Source organism: Patella vulgata, chromosome 6 (genome assembly GCF_932274485.2).
Source record: "Patella vulgata chromosome 6, xgPatVulg1.2, whole genome shotgun sequence".
In the NCBI taxonomy this organism is placed as follows: domain Eukaryota; kingdom Metazoa; phylum Mollusca; class Gastropoda; family Patellidae; genus Patella; species Patella vulgata.
In genome coordinates, this window is record NC_065884.2 from 68,197,084 (window position 1) to 68,219,295 (window position 22,212).

General features: G+C 37.0%; 1 protein-coding gene across 7 annotated transcripts in view; it reads left to right on the forward strand.

Annotated features, from left to right (window-relative positions):
* LOC126824030 (nucleobindin-2) overlaps nucleotides 1-21,958 on the forward strand; it is a 33,567-nt gene extending 11,609 nt beyond the window's left edge. For 3 of the 7 annotated variants that reach the window (XM_050553169.1, XM_050553172.2, XM_050553171.2), the window contains exons 5-14: nucleotides 1,195-1,286; nucleotides 2,555-2,740; nucleotides 3,881-3,971; nucleotides 4,753-4,811; nucleotides 5,811-6,008; nucleotides 7,083-7,172; nucleotides 10,269-10,319; nucleotides 14,227-14,478; nucleotides 15,021-15,314; nucleotides 16,400-21,958. In XM_050553169.1, coding sequence (XP_050409126.1) covers nucleotides 1,195-1,286; nucleotides 2,555-2,740; nucleotides 3,881-3,971; nucleotides 4,753-4,811; nucleotides 5,811-6,008; nucleotides 7,083-7,172; nucleotides 10,269-10,319; nucleotides 14,227-14,478; nucleotides 15,021-15,314; nucleotides 16,400-16,429 — 1,343 coding nt within the window. In that variant the 3' untranslated portion in view covers nucleotides 16,430-21,958. Of the gene's footprint in view, nucleotides 1-1,194; nucleotides 1,287-2,554; nucleotides 2,741-3,880; nucleotides 3,972-4,752; nucleotides 4,812-5,810; nucleotides 6,009-7,082; nucleotides 7,173-7,216; nucleotides 7,307-10,268; nucleotides 10,320-14,226; nucleotides 14,479-15,020; nucleotides 15,315-16,399 lie in introns of all 7 variants that reach the window. The other 4 variants (XM_050553170.2, XM_050553168.2, XM_056101642.1 and 1 more) reach the window with 4 other exon arrangements.
* Nucleotides 21,959-22,212: the final 254 nt, after the last annotated feature.

Here is a 22,212-nt window from a genome sequence, read left to right on the forward strand (position 1 = left end):
AAACATTTACACCATAATTTTAATTATATCTGCTCTTTTATTACTTAAATATTAGTATAATAAAAACAAGTTCATATACTTGTCTTATTCAAACATAATAACCCTAAAAACTCTTATCTAATAAAAAAAATATAGACACATATATACACCATACTTTTAATTTTATCTGCTTTTTTATAAATTAAATATTAGTATAATAAAACACTAAATAAATCAATAGAAAACCAAGTTTAATTTCCTTCTTATTCAAGCATAATAACTCTTTTTTAAAGAACTTTTATTATATATTAGTATAGACTATAGAGACCTATGACTTAACCTAAACTAGATCAATAATAATCAATTTTCAATCAGTCACTGAACATGGCACCTGTCACCAAATTGAGTTTATTTTAATGTTTTTGACTGTACATGAGTTATTTAGTTAGTTAGTTATTTATTTAGTTATATTTTATGAGATTTTGGTAATTTTGTACAAAGTTTTATGCCTTCACTTATAAATATACGTAAAGAGTATTATCCTGCCTCCATTAAAACTGAAGTTAACTCTCAAAAGACAAGCAGGGTTGAATGGCTGAATGGTTAGCACGCTGTATCATACGGTCTGTCATTGAGTCAACTGGTGTGGTTTCGATTCCCCAGTTATACTTAACAAGGAGTAGGGTCGCCTGTCCAGCCTCGTGGGTTTTCTCCGGGTCCTCCAATTTCCTCAACTGCTAAAGATCCCCTACGCGCAAGCGAATTATTGAAATAAAATTGAACCAAATGTTAGTCCCGAAATGACCTAGTTTGTGTTGAGTGGACGTTAAACCCCATTTCTCTCTCTCTCCCTACTAGACTGGAGGTCTCTTTTTTCTGGCTTCAAATGTTATACAAATTATTATTTTGACATTATAATGACAATCCTATAATCCACTCTCTAGACCATCAGATGGCTTAGATATTAAATGCATTCAAGAGACTGTGGTGTCGAGATCACAGACATGAAAAACTAAATTTCTGAACAACTTTATTAAATGATGTGTTTGTATACTGGTATATTTTACATGTTGACAGCATTTTGTGTCCGCATACCTTTTATCTTTTCTTTTCGTTTTACCATGAAACAAAGTAGTGCTAATATTTTTTTTATGTATACGTATATAGTGTCTCTAGTATTTTACTTTCATTTTATTTTTTAATCTTTTATTTTAGGAGCAATAAAAGATTTCAAGATGCCCGGTCATTTAGATGTGATGAACCCTCATTCATTTGAAATGAAAGATTTGGAACATTTGATTAAAAAGGTAAAAACAATCTAGTCAGTGTAATTTGATTTGGCTCTTTATATTGTAGAACTTTGTACTACAGGTAGTTCTTGGGGTCCTTTATTGGGGGCCCAATATATATTCTCATTGATCATAAGGTCTGTCATTGAGTCGAGTGGCATAGTTTTGATTCCCCGCTTGTATGTGACAGGGAGTAAGGCCACCTGTCCAACTCGTGGGTTTTCTCTGGGTCCTCTGGTTTCCTCCCACTACTAAAGACCCCTAAGTGAAAATGAATTATTGACATAAAATTGAACCATATGTTGGCCCCAAAATGTCCTAGTTTGTGTCGAGTGGACGTTAAACCCCATTTCCCTCTCTCTATATTCTGATGACTGAGGCAGATTGAGGTTGTCTAGTAGTATGTCCAGGTATTTCAACCTCTTCTTCTGTGGGGATCACGTGGCTAAGTGGGTAAGACGCTGGCTCGCTAGCCTGGAGGTCGGGTGTTCGATCCCTGCATTGGCCGAGAAAGTTCAGTGATGCAGGATGGAGGGGCTGACAAGGAAAGCTGTCTAGTCGTTCAGATGGGACGAAAAACCGAGATCCCGTGTACACATTGGCGTGCACGTAAAAGATCCCTTGACATTTGGAATTCGATATAAGAGTAGGCCGTAGTGTTGCTGTCCGGGCAAAATTTCCCTCATAGCACACTGTATGTTGTATGCCCGTCTTCATTAGCCCAGGTTAGGAGCAGAAAAGTAGGACGTTAAACTCCATTTCATTTCATTTCATTTCTCTTCTTCTGTATCAACACCTTGAACTGCCAAGTTCCACTGAAAAAAAAATAATGTTGCTTTGGATTTAAAATAAAATGGTAGTAATATTTCGGTATTTTGAGGGGGGTTGGATGGCTGAATGGTTAGCGTGCGCGCGCTGTATCATAAAGTCTGTCATTGAGTCGACTGGCGTGGTTTCGAATCCCCAGTTATATGTAACAAGGAGTAAGGTTGCATGTCCAGCCTCGTGGGTTTTCTCCGGGTCCTCCGATTTCCTCACACTGCTAAAGACCCCTACACACAAAATAATTATTGACATAAAATTGAACCATATGTTAGTCCCGATATGACCAAGTTTGTCTCTCTCTGAGGTTGTCTAGATATTTCGATGACTTTTTCTGTATCTACACCTTGAACTGGCAAGTTCCACTGAAAAAAATAATGTTGCTTTGACTTTAAAATAAAATGGTAGTAATATTTCGGTATTTTGTATTGTTTAAACTTAATTAAATTTTTTTTTACCATCAGACGACAACCGATCTGGAAGAATTAGATAAACAACGACGTGAAGAATTTAAAGAATATGAAATGGAGAAACAGTACGAAGAAAAAGAGAAATTAAGTCATTTATCACCCGAGGAACAGAAGAAAGAACAAGCACGTTTAGAAGAATTAAAAAAGAAACATGGAAAACATGAAAAAGTTAATCACCCGGTAAGTACTGGATAATGTGGACTTATTAAATGGCATGAAACACTGAATCATCCTGGGGGGTTGGATGGCTGAATGGTTAGCGTGCGCGCGCTGTATCATAAAGTCTGTCATTGAGTCGACTGGCGTGGTTTCGAATCCCCGGTTGTATGTGACCGAAGTAGAGTCGTGGGTTTTCTCCGGGTCCTCCGGTTTTCTCCCACCGCTAAAGACCCCTACGCGCAAGCGAATTACTAAAATAAAATTAAACCATATGTTAGTCCCGAAATGACCTAGTTTGTGTCGAGTGGACGTTAAACCACATTTCTCTCTCTCTCTCTCTCTGAATCATCCAGTAATTACTGGATGATCTGAAAAAGTTAATAATCCAGAATGTACTGGATAATCTGGTCTTATTAAATAGCATGGAAAGGTTAATGACCTGGTAAGTACTGGATAATCTGAACTTATTATGGTGCACAAAATAAGGTCAGACCCTATTTCATTTATTCGTTACTGGATAATCTTGACATATTACTGGAAATGAAATAACATTAGTCCCAATTTCATTCATTACTGGATAATCTTGATTTATTAAGTGAAATGATTCGTCTTTAATGTCTTCATTTTCTGCACCAACTGGGCTGATGAAGACAGGTATATTCCATGCAGTATACAGTGTGGGGAATATTGTCTGGACAGTGACATTTTTGCCTACTGTTCACCAAATTATTGAAAAAAAATTGAAGCATATGTCAATCCAGAAATGAACTAGTTTGTGTTGAGTGCACATTAAACCACATTTCACTAACGATTTTCCAGTGTAGTTTAAATCATTTGTTATTTAAATCATTTGTTATTTAAGTCATTTTTTAAATCATTTGTTATTTAAGTCATTTTTTAAATCATTTGTTATTTAAGTCATTATTTAAATCATTTGTTATTTAAGTCATTATATTATTCATTATTTAAATCAATCATTATTAATATCATTTGTTATATGAATCATTTCTAATTTATATCATTTGTTATTTAAATCATTATTAAAATCATTTGTTATTTAAGTCATTTTTTAAATCATTTGTTATTTAAGTCATTTTTTAAATCATTTGTTATTTAAATCATTATTTAAATCATTTGTTATTTATATCATTTTTTTTACAGGCCAGTAAAGATCAATTTGAGGAAGTTTGGGAAAATCAGGATCATTTAGATAAAGAAGATTTTGAACCTAGAACATTTTTCAACTTACATGGTATGCAATTAATAATAATCAATTACTCTGAGATTTCGTTCTTTAAAGTTGGTGAGCTGGGAAAATTGGTCAAATGTGCCAAAAACCGGCCATGGGCAAGCGCGTATAAGAAGGCTTAACAATTGCAATCCAATTCCTGTCCAGGCAAAATTTCCCTCATAGCACACTGTATGGCGTATGCTAGTCTTCATTAGCCTAGTAGGAGTAGAACAGTAGGATGTTAAACTCCATTTCATTCATTGTTTAAAGATACATTATGAGAGATAAGATAAAGAGATGGCAGTTCTCGCTATAATAGTTAAAAACTAGATAGTGTAAAGGTAATTTGCTGAAAATTTCAGTCAAATTGATCCACTATGAGCCGAGAACGAAGCGGGTGAAATTTTCGCATAGTCTCGGTCATCATTACTAAAATCGTTAATATAAACAGCATAGTCTCGATTATCCACTGTTTTGATTTAATTATCAATGGCCGTTAAGCGGCATCTAGGAATCTAATCCAGCCAACATCGAAGGCTAGCCTTGACATCGAGAGTTTATTATGGTCTGGATAAGTTAATTAATGTCTAATTGATAATTTAGATAACATTTCAGGCTTAAAGAAAGACTTGTAATAAGCAGATTTTGCTCTTGCATAATGCATGTTTAATCTAGATGTGATTTGAAATCTAAAGTCGAACCAGACGTTATATTTAATAGAGGCATGTTAAAGTAATTTTTTACTGTGAGATCTTTGTAATGTTCTGAAAGAAATGTGACATAATGTTTTTTTTTTCTATAGATACTAATAGTGATGGTGTTTGGACTATAAATGAAGTTGAGGCTCTCTTACAAGTAGAGGTATTTATTATTGGTCATATTTAATCAATGTCAAGGTTATTCTTGTTGTTATGGCTCAGTGAGTTTGTGTGTTGGCCGTGATTTTCAATCATGGTCTGCTACTGTCGGTGGTGCAAGAGAATGTATTTTGGCAAGGGAAAATGTGTAGTCATTTGGATGGGACAAAAAGAAATAGGTCCTGTGTACTTATGGACGTTCACCTGAAAGAAACCTTAACATTTGGAATTCCAAATAAGAGTAGTTCGTAACGCCGCTTTCTGTGAAACATTTCCCTCATAGCACACTGTAAAGCGTATATACCTGTTACCTGTCTTCATTAGCCCAGTCAGTGCAGAACAGTAGGACATTAAACCCCATTTCATTTAAAGTCACTGCAGCTCCAACATGGTTGATGTGGGGGGGGGGGGGTAAATGGCCGAATAGTTAAATAGTTAGCACGTGCGCGTTGTGTTATAAGGTCTGTTATTTAGTCAACTGGCATGGTTTCGATTCCCTGGTTGCCTGTCCAATCTCAACGGTTTTCTACAGGTCCTCTCACTGCTAAAGACTCCTATGTGCAAGCATGTTATTGAAATAAAATTGAACCATACGTTAGTCCCGAAATGACCTAGTGTCATAGGCGTACGGGGAAATTTTTGATTGGGGGGGCGGTGGTGGTTGGTGCCCAAAAAATGTAGTTAGGTTCTTAGTATGTTACATAATAATAATAAATTCGCTGTTAAATTGGACACATTCAAGAACACAATATCTTTTTTTATACAACTTTTACAAAATACAATTGTGTGCCCAAATTTTCCCAGCATTTGGTGCCCAAAATGGGGGGGCAGCCCCCAGCCCCCCCAGCTCGTACGCCTATGCCTAGTGTGTGTGTGGAGTGGGCGTTAAACTCTCTCTCCCTCCCCGACATGGTTAACCATCTTGTATTTTTCTATTCTAGTTAGATAAAGTCGCCCCCCCCCCCCAGCCCCCCCAGCTCGTACCCCTATTTTTCTATTCTAGTTAGATAAAGTGTACGGAGAGAAAGATCAAGAAGAAGATGACCCGATTGAAAGAAGCGAAGAAATGAATCGAATGAGAGAACATATTTTTACGGAGATTGATCAAGATCGTAACTTTATGATTACTCAGGAAGAATTCTTGGCGTACACCGGACCAAAGGGAGAAAATAAACAATTTGAAGAAAATGATGAATGGAAGGTGATTTTTGTGAATTGTTTTCTTCAGTTGGGTTTGAATAGTATTGCATGACCAAATTCCAAAATGAATTTCAGTTCTCAACTCTCACTTGAAATGCCGTCTTCAGATTTTCTGGCGTGGTTTCCCCTTGTTAGTGATGCAGGATGGAGGGCCTGACAAGGACAGCTTTCGATATAAGAGTAGGCCGTAGCGCCGCTGCCAGGGCAAAATTTCCCTCATAGCACACTGTATGACATATGCCCGTCTTCATTAGCCCAGTATAGGAGCAGAACAGTAGGACATTAAACTCCATTTCATTTCATTTCATTTCAATGTAGTAACATCTATGTCTAGATAGTAGTTGCAAGGAGGACTGCACCACACACAAACAATTACACAAGACAAATCTACGGACAAGACACAATATACAGACATCACAAACAGCAATCGTACATATCATTATCAGATCGTGAATGGTTCCGGGAGATAGCCATAAGTGCCTACTGCGTTGAACAGTCCCAGGCCTGTATTGAAATGAAATGAAATGGGGTTTAACGTCCTACTGTTCTGCTCCTAACCTGTAAAAGAAAGGGGGTGTGGATAGCCGAATGGTTTGTACGTGCGCGCTGTATCATAAGGTCTGTCATTGAGTCAACTGGCATGGTTTCGATCCCCGGTTGTACGTGACAAGGAGTAGGGTTGCTTGACCAACCTCGTGGGATTTCTCTGGGTCCTCCGGTTTTCTCCCACTGCTAAAGACCCCTACGCACAAGTGAATTATTGAAATAAAATTGAACCATGTGTAAGTCCCGAAATGACCTAGTTTGTGTCGAGAAGAAACCCCATCACTCTCTCTCTCTCTCTCTCTCTCTCTCTCTCCTATCTACCCTAATGACCACAGACCGCGTTTACTGCTCCCTAATTAACCTGAACTACTGCTCCCTGATTAACCTGAACTACTGCTCCCTGATTAACCTGAACTACCCTAATGACCACAGATGGCGTTTACTGCTCCCTTACTGACCCAAATCGATCTAAAAATAGAAACGTCATTATTTCCATTTGCACAGATGTATATGCTCTCTTTTTTTGCAGACGCTCGATAACGAGGAATTATTCGATGATAAAGAATATCAAGATTTTATGAACGAGCATCATCGTCAACAACAACAACAACAATTAAACGTAAATATTTACAATTATTTCTTATATCCAATTTGTTTTTACAGACCCTTGACCAGGAAGATAATTTCACTGATGATGAATACAACGAATATGTTGCGCAACATCATGCCCGGGCAGCTGCTGAAGGTCTTAATGTAAATGTTCATTCATTATCAACTCCTATCTTCTTTCCGTAACAATCGTTAGAATTTATAAAGATGCATAGTTTTAGCTTAAGGCACGCTTTCCATTTACACGTTTTAAAAAAAAAAAGCAGCCTTTCTGCAAAAATTGCAGAAATGTTTGTGGAATCACATGTGAGGATTCGTCTTTACAGCTTGACATAGTTTTACGTTCATTGATTTTGTGGAAGAGAACCAGTGTTTGTATGCCAGAACGTAAACATCTGCATGCGCACAATTCATGCATATAAAAGAATTTCGCTCATCGAGCAACTATTTGTCCGAGCGCAGAAACACTTAAATGGAAACGGTCGCATTAAATTTAGATTTGATCAACTGTTTTTGCCAGCGTAAATGAGTACATGGAAAGCGAGCTTAAGAGGTAGACCTGAAAATATTTTTCATGAGAGAGTCTAATTTGGCCGGCAATAATTCATTGGTTTTTAATAAGCACTACTCATTTGGTGCTAAATCTATTTGTTAAGGCCAGCTCAATTTGGATCAAGGTTGCTGAGACTTCAATAAGGTTTGGACACGTAATTGTTGGAGAGATTGTAGGTTAGGGTTAGGGTAAGCATTAGGGCTTGGTCCAGGGTTAGGGTTGGGATTAGCGCTAGTAGCCCAGTTTACATCTCGTGACCTTTGACCAAACCTGAAGTTGGCCTTATCAAATAGATCTAACCACTCATCTGTTATTGCAATATGATTGACATGAAGCGTGGTTTATTGGTTCCTTGAAATTTACTCATCGATTTATAAATTTACAAGTTTTGAGAGAGAGAGAGAGAAAAATGGGGTTTAACATCCACTCGACACAAACTAGGTCATTTCGGGTCTTATATATGGTTTCATTTTATTTCAATAATTCGCTTGCATGTAGGGTTCTTTAGCAGTGGGAGGAAACCGGAGAAAACCCACGAGGTTGAACAGACGACCCTACTCCTTGTCACGTACAACCAGGGAAGCCAAACCATGCCAGTTGACTCAATGACAGACTTTATGATACAACATATTTTAGCTTGCTGGACTTCTCCTTTCAAGCAAGGGGGTGGGATAACCGAATGGTTAGCGCGTGCACTTTGTATCAAAAGGTCTGTCATTGAATCAACTGGCATGGTTTCGATTCCTCGGTTGTACGTGACAAGGTGAAGGGTCGCCTGTACAAACCCTGTGGGTTTTCTCCGGGTCCTACAGTATGTGAAAGCGAATTATTGAAATAAAAATCTAACCATGCATTAGTCCCGAATAACCTAGTTTATGTCGAGTGGACGTTAATTAAGCCCCATTTCTCTCTCTCTTTTTGGCATAATCCCAGATTTCATTTAGTGTAACTGGGTCATAGATTATTAGAATCAATCATTCTAAATTGAATAGTTATAGTCGTCATTTCATTTAATCTTGGTCATAGATTATTAGAATTGAAATTTTAAATAGTTATAGTCGTCATTTCATTTAATTTAGTTCTAATTCTTTTAAAACTTGTGCATCTTTATATAAGTTCACTAATTTATCTCAATTAACAGTGATTTTTTTTTCTGTTAATATCGGTTGCCGGTCCTTAAAATCTATCGCTTGTCTTCAGTTCTGTGATTTTTTTTATTTTCTGCACAATTTATCTTATCTTTTTTCATTTTTCTTTATTTTGTTTTATCGTTAATTTAGTTTGACTTCCAAATGGGAGAGGGTGGGTGCGAATTACTGTTTGCTCTAGATCGAGGATTTTCAGCTGTACAGATATTTTAGATTTCCATAGTAAAGTGTTGTAGTGACATTTCGCTAGCGGAGATGGCTCGAGGCCCATAATGAAGGGGTCTGGGTGACCTCCCCCCTAAAAATTGAAAAATTGAAACGAGATAGATGCATCTCACATTTTGACCCAGACCAGAAGAGGGTCCACCTCCTGGATCTAGGTCTGTCATTGAGTCCAGGGGAGTGGTTTCCATCCCAAGCTTGTCTGTGACAAGAGGTAGGGTCGCCAGCCCAAAAATTGTGGGTTTTCTCCGGGGCCCCTGTTTTCCCCTTTAGCTTTTAAATCACATGGGGTAATCTGACATTCATTGCTTTAGAACAGTCACAGTGCAGAAAAGTAGGAAGTTAAACCCAATTTCATTAACTTATTTTAAATGATTTAGTAGTAACGATTTTCTGAAGTAGTATTCGTAATTTTATTTTATTTTGATACTAGCGGATGACCTGGCACTGCACGAGTTGAAGGTAGTATAACTCTGAAACGGCAAGCGGTAGTCCATCGCCACCAGGCCTATGTTACTCCCCGGTCTGGGCTAACCCTTTACACCAAATTTTAGCCTCGGAACAGCCCTAGTGTAGCTGCCAACCCCTGACAGACAGTCGACAATCACAAATATTAGTATAGATTGGGTTTTGAAGGATTGGTTTTTAATTGCATGACTTGTGATTATGGTATCATATTATACATACATTGGGTTTTCAAGGGGGTGGCTAAGTGGGTAAGACGCTGACTCGAAGTTCGTCAGGATTTTCCGACGTGGTTTCCCCTTGTCAGTGGTGCAGAACAGAGGGCCTGACAAGGACAGTTGTTTAGTCATTTGGATGAGACGAAAAACCGAGGTCCCGTGTATACATTGATGTCCACGTAAAAGATCCCTTGGCAGTTGGAATTCGATATAAGAGTAGGCCATAGTGCCGCTGTCCAGGCAAAATTTCCTTCATAGCACACTGTATGGTGTATACCCATCTTCATTAGCTCAGTCGTACCAGAACAGTAGGACATTAAATCCCATTTCATTTCATTTGGTTTTGAAGGGTTTGAAAGGATGGAGTTTAATTGTATGACATGATGGGGCTATGGTATGTTTGAAAGAATGTATGACATGATGGGGCTATGGTATTATATATACCTTGTCCCTGTACTGATATTAAAGTTTTACTGATAGTGTTTATATTTTGAATTAAGGAGGAACATGAGGGCTATGGTTATGATGATCGTGATAGCGAACATGAGGATGTAAGTTGGCCTTGACACCCATTTCCCTGAATTATCAAACTTTTACCCAAATACCTTATTCCCAGAAAGTTGATTCCTTTTGCTCTAATAATAATACAACTAATGTCCCGTTCCCCACCTGCTGCCTTACCCTTTCTTTCTTACAGGATGCACTTTTTAATAACATTATTGACAAACATAAATCACTACATCTCATTGATTAAATTATAACCCAATGACATTGATATTACAAATCGACACAGTCTCATTGATATTACAAATCAACACAGTCTCATTGATATTACAAATCGACACAGTCTCATTGATATTACAAATCGACACAGTCTCATTGATATTACAAATCAACACAGTCTCATTGATATTACAAGGAGGTGGATGGCCGAATGGTTAGCATTTGCACGCTGTATCATTGATTCAACTGGCGTGATTTCGAATCCCCAGTTGTACGTGACAAGGAGTAGGGTCGCCTGTCCAACCTCGTGGGTTTTCTCCGGGTTCTCCGGTTTCCTCCCACTGCTAAAGACCCCTACGCGCAAGCGAATTATTGAAATAAAACAATTCAACCATATGTTAGTCATTTTCTAACCTTCATAGATCCCTCCCCACCTTCTCTGTATCCCCTTTTGTGAGTGATTCTAAACTAAACCCTTTCTTCGATGTAAATAAAATCACTCATGTTTAACCTCCAGAAGTCCCTGCTCTCCCCATCCCTTTTTAAATTTTAAAAACACCAACTTAAATCATTCTTCGTTAAGTTTTTGATATCAAATTTAAATTCGTCATTCAAGTAACTGTATTAAACTAACTTACCTGTCCCTTTAAACTGTATTGATGCATTTGATTGGCTTGCCCCTTTAAACGGTATTGATGCATCTGATTGGCTTGTCCCTTCAAACTATGTTGATGCATTTGATTGAGAATCTATTAATAGTATCATAAATCTGTTAGTAGTAACAGAGTATCTTATTGACAGCATGTTTAACAAGGTTATTTTTTAGATTATGATAGTTATTCCCCTTGATTCAGTAAGGTTGCTCTTTTATAATCTAGCTTTAGTCACATTGTTAACCTTTTTCTGCATATAACAAGTTCCTAGGCAGTTCAACGTTAAGTGCTGCTCTGACAAAATATTGTCACATACAGGAAATGTAGTAGCCTGCTTTAATTGAAATTAAAGCGGAAATCGCAAATTTTTAAGTTATATTTTTAAAATTTATTAAAATAAAGCCTGAAAATAGATGGTATCCATAAACAGTCCTACCTTGTTAAAGATTAATCCTATAATTCACTATTGCCAGCTGAGAAATTGGCAAAAATATCATTTTCCTCTTCATTTTCAAATGTTTGAAAAAAGCTACTCAATGGTGGAGAATAGAAAACAAGGGAGGTAATTGGGAGGTACTTGTGTTATTATTTCCAGTGTAAATGAGTTTTAAGTGTGAGAATGACACCTATGATCGTATAATAGTGAGTTGACAACCTATTGAGCAAAAGACATAGAAATAATTATGTTTTGACTTTCTTACAAAATTTGCAATTTCTGCTTTAAGATGGTTATTTGTTAGTAAATCTCTCATTATATGTTCATCTTAGTTTGTAATAGTTTATATCTAGTCATTTGGATGGGATGAAAAATCAAGTTCCAGTGTATGGATTGCCATTCATGTAAAAGAACCGTTAACAGGAATTTGATAAAAGAATAGGTAGATGCTCCTTTATCCGGGAAAAATTTCCCTCATAGCACAGTAAAGGGTCAAACAGAAGTTATATTACTGTATATATGGCGCATGCCTGTCTTTATTAGCCCAATTTCTAATATATGCCTGAATTGAAACATGAAGTTTGAGGAGGTCCTGTGCATGTTATAATTTGAATGACATTCAAACAATGTCTAGTAGTTGAATGTTTTAGAATCAGACTTTTTATGTTGACAAACTTATTTTTTTTCTTGTTTTTATTTTGTTTTTGTATTTAAATTGTCACTAGATGTATTTTGAGGAAGATGATGTAAGTGTTTATATATGTATGTATATGGATGTCAATCTCATTGATTATGATTTTATCTCTTAGCTCCTGATACGTGTAAATATTAACCAACACCAGTTCCCCATAAATATTGACTACAGCCCAGTTCCCCATAAATATTGACTATGGCCCAGTTCCCCTTAAATATTGACTACAGCAAGATCCCTGTAAATACTGACTACAGCAAGTTCCCTGTAAATACTGACCGCCCCAGTTCCCTGTAAATATAAGAAAAAAGGGATGTTATTTACCTTAAGTCACAGAACTAGTACAGTCCTTAAATGTGACTTGAGTTGTTTGAGGCATTTGAGCAGGGGTAGCCACATCTTCAGTAGAAGGCTTGATCTCGCTTTAACATCTTATCAAGGCCTTCACATAATACCCTGCATATTTCAGCACCAATTTCAATTGGGTATTCACTCAGCTTGTGAGCCTATCAGATTCCTCGATCATCGCAAATACCAAGTCTCACGCTTTACAGCTAAAATGTCTACCTGTGATAATTGAGTTGCAAAGTTCAAAGTTCGTTCAATGTCAAGGTATCCATGGAGGTCCCTATGTCACAACCTCTGATTGAACGCTACTTTTCACATGTTTGCAGATAACATAGTTATAAGTTCGGGAATTGTAAAGTAATCTAGCAACGTCCAGATGTTGTAAAACACTTCAGTCGGTGCTTCAGGAACATGAGGTGGCAAGCCTTTTATATACTATACCTCCATTTGGATGGATGGTCGAATGGTTAGCACGTGCGCGCTGTATCATAAGGCCTGTCATTGAGTCAACTGGTGTGGTTTTGAATCCCCAGTTGTACGTGACAAGAAGTAGGGTCGCCTGTCCAACCTCGTGGGTTTTCTCTCCGGGTCCTCCGGTTTCCTCCCACTGCTAAAGACCCTTACGCGCAAGCAAATTATTGAAATAAAGTTAAACCATATGTTGGTCCCGAAATGACCTAGTTTGTGTCGAGTGGACGTTAAACCCCATTTCTTTCTCTCTCTTTCCGGTTTATATTCCGACACGGTTTCCCCCTAGTCAGTTTGCCGGAAGGAGGGCCTGACAAGGAAAGCTGTCTAGTTGTTCGGATGGGATGAAAAACCGAGGTCCTGTGTTTACATTGGCATGCACGTAAAAGATCCCTTGGCAGTTGGAATTCAATATAAGAGTGTTCGATGTAATTGTCGCTGCCTGGGCAAAATTTCCCTAATAGCAAACTGTATGGCGTATGTCTGTCTTCATTAGCCCAGTTCGGAGCAAAACAGTAGGACGTTAACCCCCATTTCATTTCATTTCACAAATGTTTTTTTGGTAGCAATATCAGTTACTAACTTATTGTTTATTTTTTTCCATTTTCTGTGAAATAACAACAACGCCCTGTTGTCTTTGATTAAACAGACTCGGACTCAACAATGGTACTCTGTTGTCCATGACTACCGAATTCTGTGATCTGGTATTAGACACCTTTGCTTTCAGGGGGGTGTGTGTGTGGCCGAATGGTTTAATGCATCCGCTTTAGATCATATGGTCTGTCATTGACTCAAGTAGTGTGGTTTTGATTCCCCGCTTGTACGTGACAAGGCGTAGGGTCGCCTGTCCAACCTCATGGATTTTCTCTGGGTCCCCTGGTTTCATCCTACAGCTAATTAAAGACCCCTACATGCAAGAAAATTAAAATAAAATTGAACCATATGTTAGTCTTGAAATGACCTAGATTGTATCGAGTGGATGTTAAAACCCATTCCCTCCTTTATTCCAGAAAAATAGATCTGGTGAAGTTAATTGTATGTGACAGTCTTTTCTTTTCATTTACTTACATTAGTCGTCTCAAATTAACCAATTTCTCTTTTCTTGTTCTTGTTTTTATTGTTATTTATTTATTCTTCAGGTACATCCAAACGTGCAGAATATGCAGATTCCTCCTGGTAGTCCACAAGATCTTCATTTACAACAACAGCAGCAAATATTAGCAGCTCAGCAGCAACAACTGCATCAGCAACAACAAGCTCAGTTTGCTCAGCAGCAAGCCCAACAACATCTACAACAACAACAAGCCCAATTTGCTCAGCAGCAAGCCCAACAACAATTTGCTGCTGCCCAGCAACAACAGCTACATCAACAGGGTCAGGGTATACAACAGGTAGAGATCGTTTATCATTCACAACAAATCCATTAGATGCTGGGCTGTGGGGAGGTTAGGATGGCCTAGTGGTCTAGAGTCTCGCGCTTCGAGCTATAGCTGGTCGAGGTGGATGTCCAAATGGTTAGTGCGTGAGCGCTATATCATAAGGTCTGTCAACTGGCGTGGTTTCGATTCCCCAGTTTTAGATGAGTAGGAGTAAAGTCGCCTGTCCAACCTTGTGGGTTTTCTCCGGGTCCTCCGGTTTCCTTCCACTGCTAAAGACCCCTATGCTCAAGCAAATTATGGAAATAAAATTGAACCATGTTAGCCCCGAAATGACCTAGTTTGTGTTGAGTGGACATTAAACCCCATTTCTCTCTCTCTCTCTCTCTTTCCTCCCACTGCCGAAGACCTCTATGTGCATACGATTTATTGATATAAAATTGTACCATATATTAGTCCTGAAATGACCTAGTTTGTGTCGTGTGTGGATTGTTATTGTGATATCGGTTTTGACTTAAAGTCACTTTGTTTCTGAGTCCTTTATTAATTTTTATAAGCAGGGTGTTCCAGCCCAAGGAATGCAAGGGTCTCCAGTCCAACAACAAGGTTTACATGGACAACAACCACCTGTTCAACAACAACAACAACAACAGGTCCCTGTTCAACAACAAGGTGTACCAGTACAACAACAACAAGGTGTACCAGTACAACAACAACAAGTCCCTGTACAACAACAACAACAGCAACAGCAAGCCCCTGTGCAACAACAGCAACAGCAGGTTCCTGTCCAGCAACAACAGCAACAGCAGGTCCCTGTCCAGCAACAACAAGTCCCTGTTCAAAATGCTCAGGTACATTGATTTAGATATTAATACATCTTGCCTCCAAAATGATGCATTTTGATTCGTCTTAACCCTTTAGCACGCAATCCGTCCTAATTGAAGACCACCCCCAAACCACCCAAGTCACACGCCACCAAGATCTAATGAAGGGTTCTATGATAGGACAAGCTTTTCACATATCTTGGTGGTTTCAGGTGGTCTAAGGCAGGGGCTAAGTGAGAAGGACGCAATGACATGCTTTGCATCATGGTTTTGAGTTTTTGCCCCCCCCCCCCCTTTGCAAATTGTAAAAATCATGCGGTATCAATGCAGTTTTCAACATTATAATCATAACCATGATGCTTGACCAGTATCAAACATATACCGTGGGTCGGATATGCTACAATATTACTCAGCGACCCTCCCCTGCACACTCGTTTAAATATTGTTTTTTGGGGGCTGGACGGGATCTTGTTTTTCATGCAAAGTCATGAGTCGTACCACGTCCCTGGTCTCGCAGATCCAATTTCGTTTCGTTTTTATAGTTCAAAATTTCGATTTTACTTGTCTTTCCTACACTTGGATCTGGAAGTGTTGTTATTTAACTCGTGTTCTGCTTGAAATGAGGGGTCAGCCAATCAAATGGTCTGTCGAATCGAGCGTTTGACCTTTTTTGCGCGGAACTATGGGTAGACATTAGCAGCAATAGAAATCAAAACAAAGCAAAAGTAGATAAAAAATACATGGCGGTCGCTAATTGGTTAATCGAATGACTGACGTAATCAGGCCAAATGTCGCTTGCTTGGTACGTGAAGTCATAGAACGTGAACTCTTATTATAACTTGTCAGATCTTCATGTAGTGTAGGCCATCGAAAGTATAAAAATGAAACGAAATATAGATCTATAATTTAATTAGATTGCTGGTCTCGAGAACAAACTGACAGTCTAGAATGAAATGAAATGAAACGGGGTTTAACATCCTACTGTTCTGCTCCGAACTGGGCTAATGAAGACAGGCATATGCCATACAGTGTGGCTCCATTATTATAAGTGACGATTATATCTGTTTGTTTCACGGTTTTAACTCATTCCTCTCTTCTTTTATTTTTTGCAGCCAAATCAAGGTCATCCTAATCAAGTCTAGAAACTCTTAATCCTTAATCATCTACATGGAAGATCTGAAAACAAAAACAATTAAAACCAAAATGAACAAGAAAAAACAAAATTCAAATTGAAAGTAGTACAAATTGAAAGTAGTACAAATATTTTGTGTAATTTGGCCGATTAGATATATATTCATAATGTAAACAGGGTAAGTGCCAAATAAGTTTCTGAGACTTGGTAAAATTTTACTCAAGTTTAATCAGCCCTTAATTCATTAAATTCAGGGTGTTTTACGTTAAACTTTGAGTAAAAATTAAATATGAACACAACTTACCTAACCTTTGCTAAGGGGGCCAAGATACCGTAATAGTACCGGTATTCAGTTTTCTGAAATTTAAATTCTTTGTCACAATTTCCATTTCAAATTATTATAAATGACATATACATGTATATTGAAGGCAAAAAATGGATTGTTCTTTGTATGAACTTTTCTTGTTAAAGATGTTTGGGAATGGTAACAATTAATAACCTCAAAGGGAGATAACTGACCCTTTTCTTTCCTTGGAGTTCCAGATGTTTTTTCTTCGTTTCTGTTTTCAAAACTCTGATATACTTCAAATATATTTACTATATTTTATTTAATAATGCTTGAATTATTTATTTGATGTAATAGCAGCCCTGCCCTCGTTGTAAAGTTTATTTAAATCAGTTATAAATGTAAATTTAGCGATATAGATGCATGAGTCTTTCATGAAATATAAATGATTGTTTTTCATCATTTTTTGATTTCACACCGTATTCCATTTGCATGCATTATTTAGAAATTAACTTCCAATTTTATCTTTGAGACGTTGTCGTGGTTTTTTTTTAAGAACTATCGTCACAGTTTATCATGAGGAATGTATTTATAAAGGATTATGTTTTTCCCCCATTATACTGGATAACCATCTCTATAGATAATAATAGTCGTGATTATCAAGTCATTCATATTTTATCAAGTTAAGTACATCCAGCAATCATTTCCGACGATCTCATTTTATTGAGAGGAAATTTTTTTGTGTACTTAACCTCATGTACTGATATAGCTACAAGCTTAGACAACAGGCACCTGTCAAAGACCTTGTCAGAAACAAATTATGATATATTTATTTTGCTGGCCGAATGGTTAGAGTGTGTGGGTGTTGTATCATAAGGTCTGTCATTGATTCAACTGGTGTGGTTTCGATTCCCCGGTTGTACATGACAAGGAGTAGGGTAGCCTGTCCAATCTCGTGGGTTTTCTCTGGGTGCTCCTGTTTCTTCCCACTGCTAAAGACCCCTACGCGCAAATGACCTAGTTTGTGTCAAGTGGAAATTAAACGAGTAGGGTAGCCTGATCAACCTCATGGGATTTCTCCGGGTCCTCTGGTTTCCTTGCTCCTACTGCTCAAAACTCCTACACACAAGCAAATTAATGAAATAAAATTGAACCATATGTTAGTCCCAAAATTACCTAGTTTGTGTCGAGTGGATGTTGTACCCCCTCCCCTCTCTCTCTTTCTATTTGGAAACATAGTTTGGTTTCGATTCCCCGGTTGTACGTGACAAGGAGTAGGTCAAAACCTCGTGGGTTTCCTCCGGGTCTTCTCCCACTGCTAAAGACCCCATACGAGCAAGCGAATTATTGAAATAAAATTGAACCATATGTTAGTCGTGAAATGACCTAATTTGTGTCGAGTGGAGGTTAAACTCTCTGTCTCTCCATGGTGCCTGTTGTCCAGGTTTGTAGCTATTACTACTCTTTCTCCATTGAATTACAAGGTAATCCTATCCTTTTGTATATTTTGTTTCCTTTTGATTCTTGTAAAAATATCAAATCTTAATGAATTGTTGTATTTAGTCATTTGTCTTAGGCTTCAGTTTTATTGTTTAAAAGTAGATTTACCTCAGAGTTATACATTCTCTTTAAAACTTATTTTACTTAATCATTTTCTTGGGGGAGATGCCCTTATAAAAAAAGGCTAAGGGCCTAAGGCTCCACTAGTTCAAGTATTTAAGTACAGTCGACAATTGTGCATCGATTTTTGTCACATTTTCAAGATGGTGGTGATGACATCATATTCGTTGCCTGCTCCATATAATACCATGGTGCTTGTTTTTCTAACTTTAACCTTTTTAACCGTGGAAAATAGATTAGTGTCAGACATTAGGTCTTCTATTGTGAAATAATATACAAATTCTAATTAATTCATTGAAATTAATTTTAATTTGTCATTTGAATCAAAATTCTAGAGAAGCCAAGGGTGATAATCCATAAATCAAACAGGAGTTGTCTTTCCATTACAATTAAATAAATTTATTTTATAGATAGGTAATCTCTTTCACCACCCAGGAATTGAACCTTAACCCTCAGTGAGTGTGTTTAACTCCTGCCAGGGTTTGAACCTTGACCATCAGTGTGGAAGACGTAGACGTCAGAACCATCGAGATAATCTGGCAAACTGCGATCACGGTAACCATTTTGTTAGTCAGTCTGTAAGTTTAAGAGATCAACATTAGAACTGAACAGATATAAAATAATAAGTGTTCAGTGTAAACAAAAGGAATGATATTTCTGTATAAGATATATCAGGCAACTGTGTAAGATACAGTGGGCCAGTCACATGATCTGTGTAAGATACAGTGGGCCAGTCACATGATCTGTGTAAGATACAGTGGGCCAGTCACATGATCTGTGTAAGATACAGTGGGCCAGTCACATGATCTGTGTAAGATACAGTGGGCCAGTCACATGATCTGTGTAAGATACAGTGTGTCAGTCACATGATCTGTATAAGATACAGTGGGTCAATCACATGATCTGTGTAAGATACAGTCGACCAGTCACATGATCTGTATAAGATACAGTGGGCCAGTCACATGATTAGACAATGACAATTGAGTAAATAGTTGGCTGGACTACTTCCATATATGGTTCTGGTACACTCTATCCTTTCAGTCATAAGGGCCCACTGCTTTTTATAAGGCTGTTTGTTAAATATCTTTTAGCACATTAAAATAGACATCAGTCTTAAAGGAGAAATAAAGCTGTTTGTTAAATATCTTAATATAAACTTTATAGTAATAGAACCCATCATTCTTAAAGGAGAACTCTAGCTGTTGGCATTTTATTGAATAATGCATTTATTTAATTATGTACTATCAGTCTCAAAAATGTAAAACCGAAAGTAGAAACCATTTCAACTTTAAATAGCAGATATTGACACCAGCCGTCTCAGTTATTTAGATGGTTAGCGTCTTTATTCGTTAATTATAGTTGAAATGATTTGTTACTTTGCTTTGTGTATTTTTGAATAGAAACGATTGGTAATGACTGCGGTTTTCCTTTAATGAACTACCGAAATTTATTAATTGGAAAATGAATAAGAAAAATAGTGCTATCATTTTTCACTTTTTTTTATTTCATACTGGGTTATAAAAATTCATTTTAAATTCTCCATTCCATTGTAAAAATTGGCAGTTAGAAATTATTTTAAACTTGTAATTTTTTTTTTATGTTTTTTTTTGCCAGCTTTACATTATTATAAGTTTGTAAATATTAAAATTGTGTATATTTAAGATGTCCAGTTTTGTGTATTGTTGGAAAGTGGGATATTTAACATATTATTTTATTAAATTGTGTCTTTTTCTTTTTGTGTAGGTGTCAAATTGTAAAATATAGTCTCTTATTTATCTTTTCATTTCTCAATCGCTAGAATACATTTTTTTTTTAAAAAGAAATCTAGGTGAATTATTAAGCTGCTATTTATGGCTAGTTTCATCTGTTCAATTTCTAGCTTAATTCTTATGAAAAACTATTTTGTTTGTCTGCCAGAGGAGAGACACATATAGTTATATATTTGATGTTGAGGGAATCAACCGTAGGCCCGTAGTCCCCCCCCCCCCCCCGAAAAAAAGTTTCCCGACCATAGCTCTAAAATACCTACTGTAGACTGTGTCGGGTGTGCCCCCCCCCCCTAAAAACCTCACTGCCCCTCCGAAGCTAGCAAGCTGGCTACGGGCCTGATCAAGGGATATATTTTGTGTGTACTATAAACAATTATATTATAACTAATTAAATGTGTCTCAGAAGACAGAAAAATGCCAAAAAATAAAAAGGTTTGGTACTTAGATTTTATGTCTTGTAGTTCAAAAATAAATAGTCTCGATTATCTAGTCTGTTGGTTTAAATCTAATGTCATGTTTGCAAGGGGTAGATAATTTTGTTTGATTTTGTAAACCTGCTTGTCTTCTTTAAACCCTGTTTGTTGCAGCTTTTTCCATGGAAAAAAAATCACCAAATATATTTTAGACCTTTGACCATATCAGAAAATTTAGATTTTATTTTGTCGAGTAGAAAGAAAACTGTCCGAGAATGAGTAGTCTTGCTTCTCGACCAGATGCAGGAATATGTAAAATACAGAATATAGGAAAATGTTGTAAAAAATTCTCTACTTGTATCAATATTTGTAGAAAATATGAAATGGCTAGGTCTCTTTGATTTGGTTGACAATAAAATTGTTGATTTGTTTTGAATACAATTCAAAGGACTTGTCTTCATTGGAGCAGAAGATTAGGACGTTAATCCCCATTTTATTTCATTTCACAATTTAAAGGCATGGTAAAGATAGAATCCAAAAACTGTCAGTGTAAAGGACCTGTCTTTATTAGCCTGACGTCATAGGGTCAAAAGCCGCTCGCTTTACCCCTGATGCGACCTACCACTACAACTGGTTATAGATCTTTATGTAGTGCAGGTCATCGAAAGTATATAAAAAACCAAACGAAATAGAGGGTTAGTTATCCTATAGTTGTCATCTATGAGTTTCTTCCTAATCTAAAACTGCTGGCCGTCATTTCAGGAATTTCTTTCCAAATGCAATATTGTGAAGGCTGAGTCCCTAAATATTCATTGAATTTCTTTCCAACTTACTTCAATTTTGTGAAAGCTGGGTCCAAAAAAGGAATATCAGTACAAAAATATTCAGTATTTACAAAGATATGAAGAACTGAATATTTTGCAAAACATTCTGCGTTCTCTGCCGACAATGTTTGGGCAAAATATACTAATGTCCAAAAGAAAGTATACACACTAAAAATATGACTAAGTTTTGTTTAAATTAAAAAATGTGATAAAACTACACTGAACATGTCTCGTGCGTCCAAACTCAGTATTTCTAAGCAAATAAATGGCAAAACAAATTGACATGGTACCCAAATACCGCATACAATGGAAAAATGCACAGCGTATACTTTCTTTTGAACATTAGTACATTTTGATCGGCCGCCATTTTTTGTAATCGGATTGAATCCAATCTCGGAGATTATCTGCTGTTGATATCTTGGTTGCCTTAATTAAATGTCAAATAGTCGAATTCAGTAGATTTTTAGCGCCGGATTAAATTTTGTTCGAAAAATGCAAATGACGATCCGTGACTTTAGAAGGTAAATGTAGTTATATGATTATATTGTAAAAATAGAATAAAGTAAATTATTTTATTGTTGATGGAGATCTAAAACTTTTATAAATAAATCTTCTTTATTATTATAATTCACTGTGTTTATTTTTATACACCCACATTGAAATGTCATATATTGCCGTCGCCCCCGTCCATGGATATAAGAGTAGGCAAAATTTTCCTCATAGCACACTGTATGGCGTATGCCCGTCTTGATTAGCCCAGTTTAGGAGCAGAACAGTAGGACGTAAAACCCCATTTCATTTCATTTCCATCGATCCGGCATCCGCAATTGCTTGTGGTCGCTGTAGAGGCTAAGGGTAATGTCCTATACACAGTGTTTACG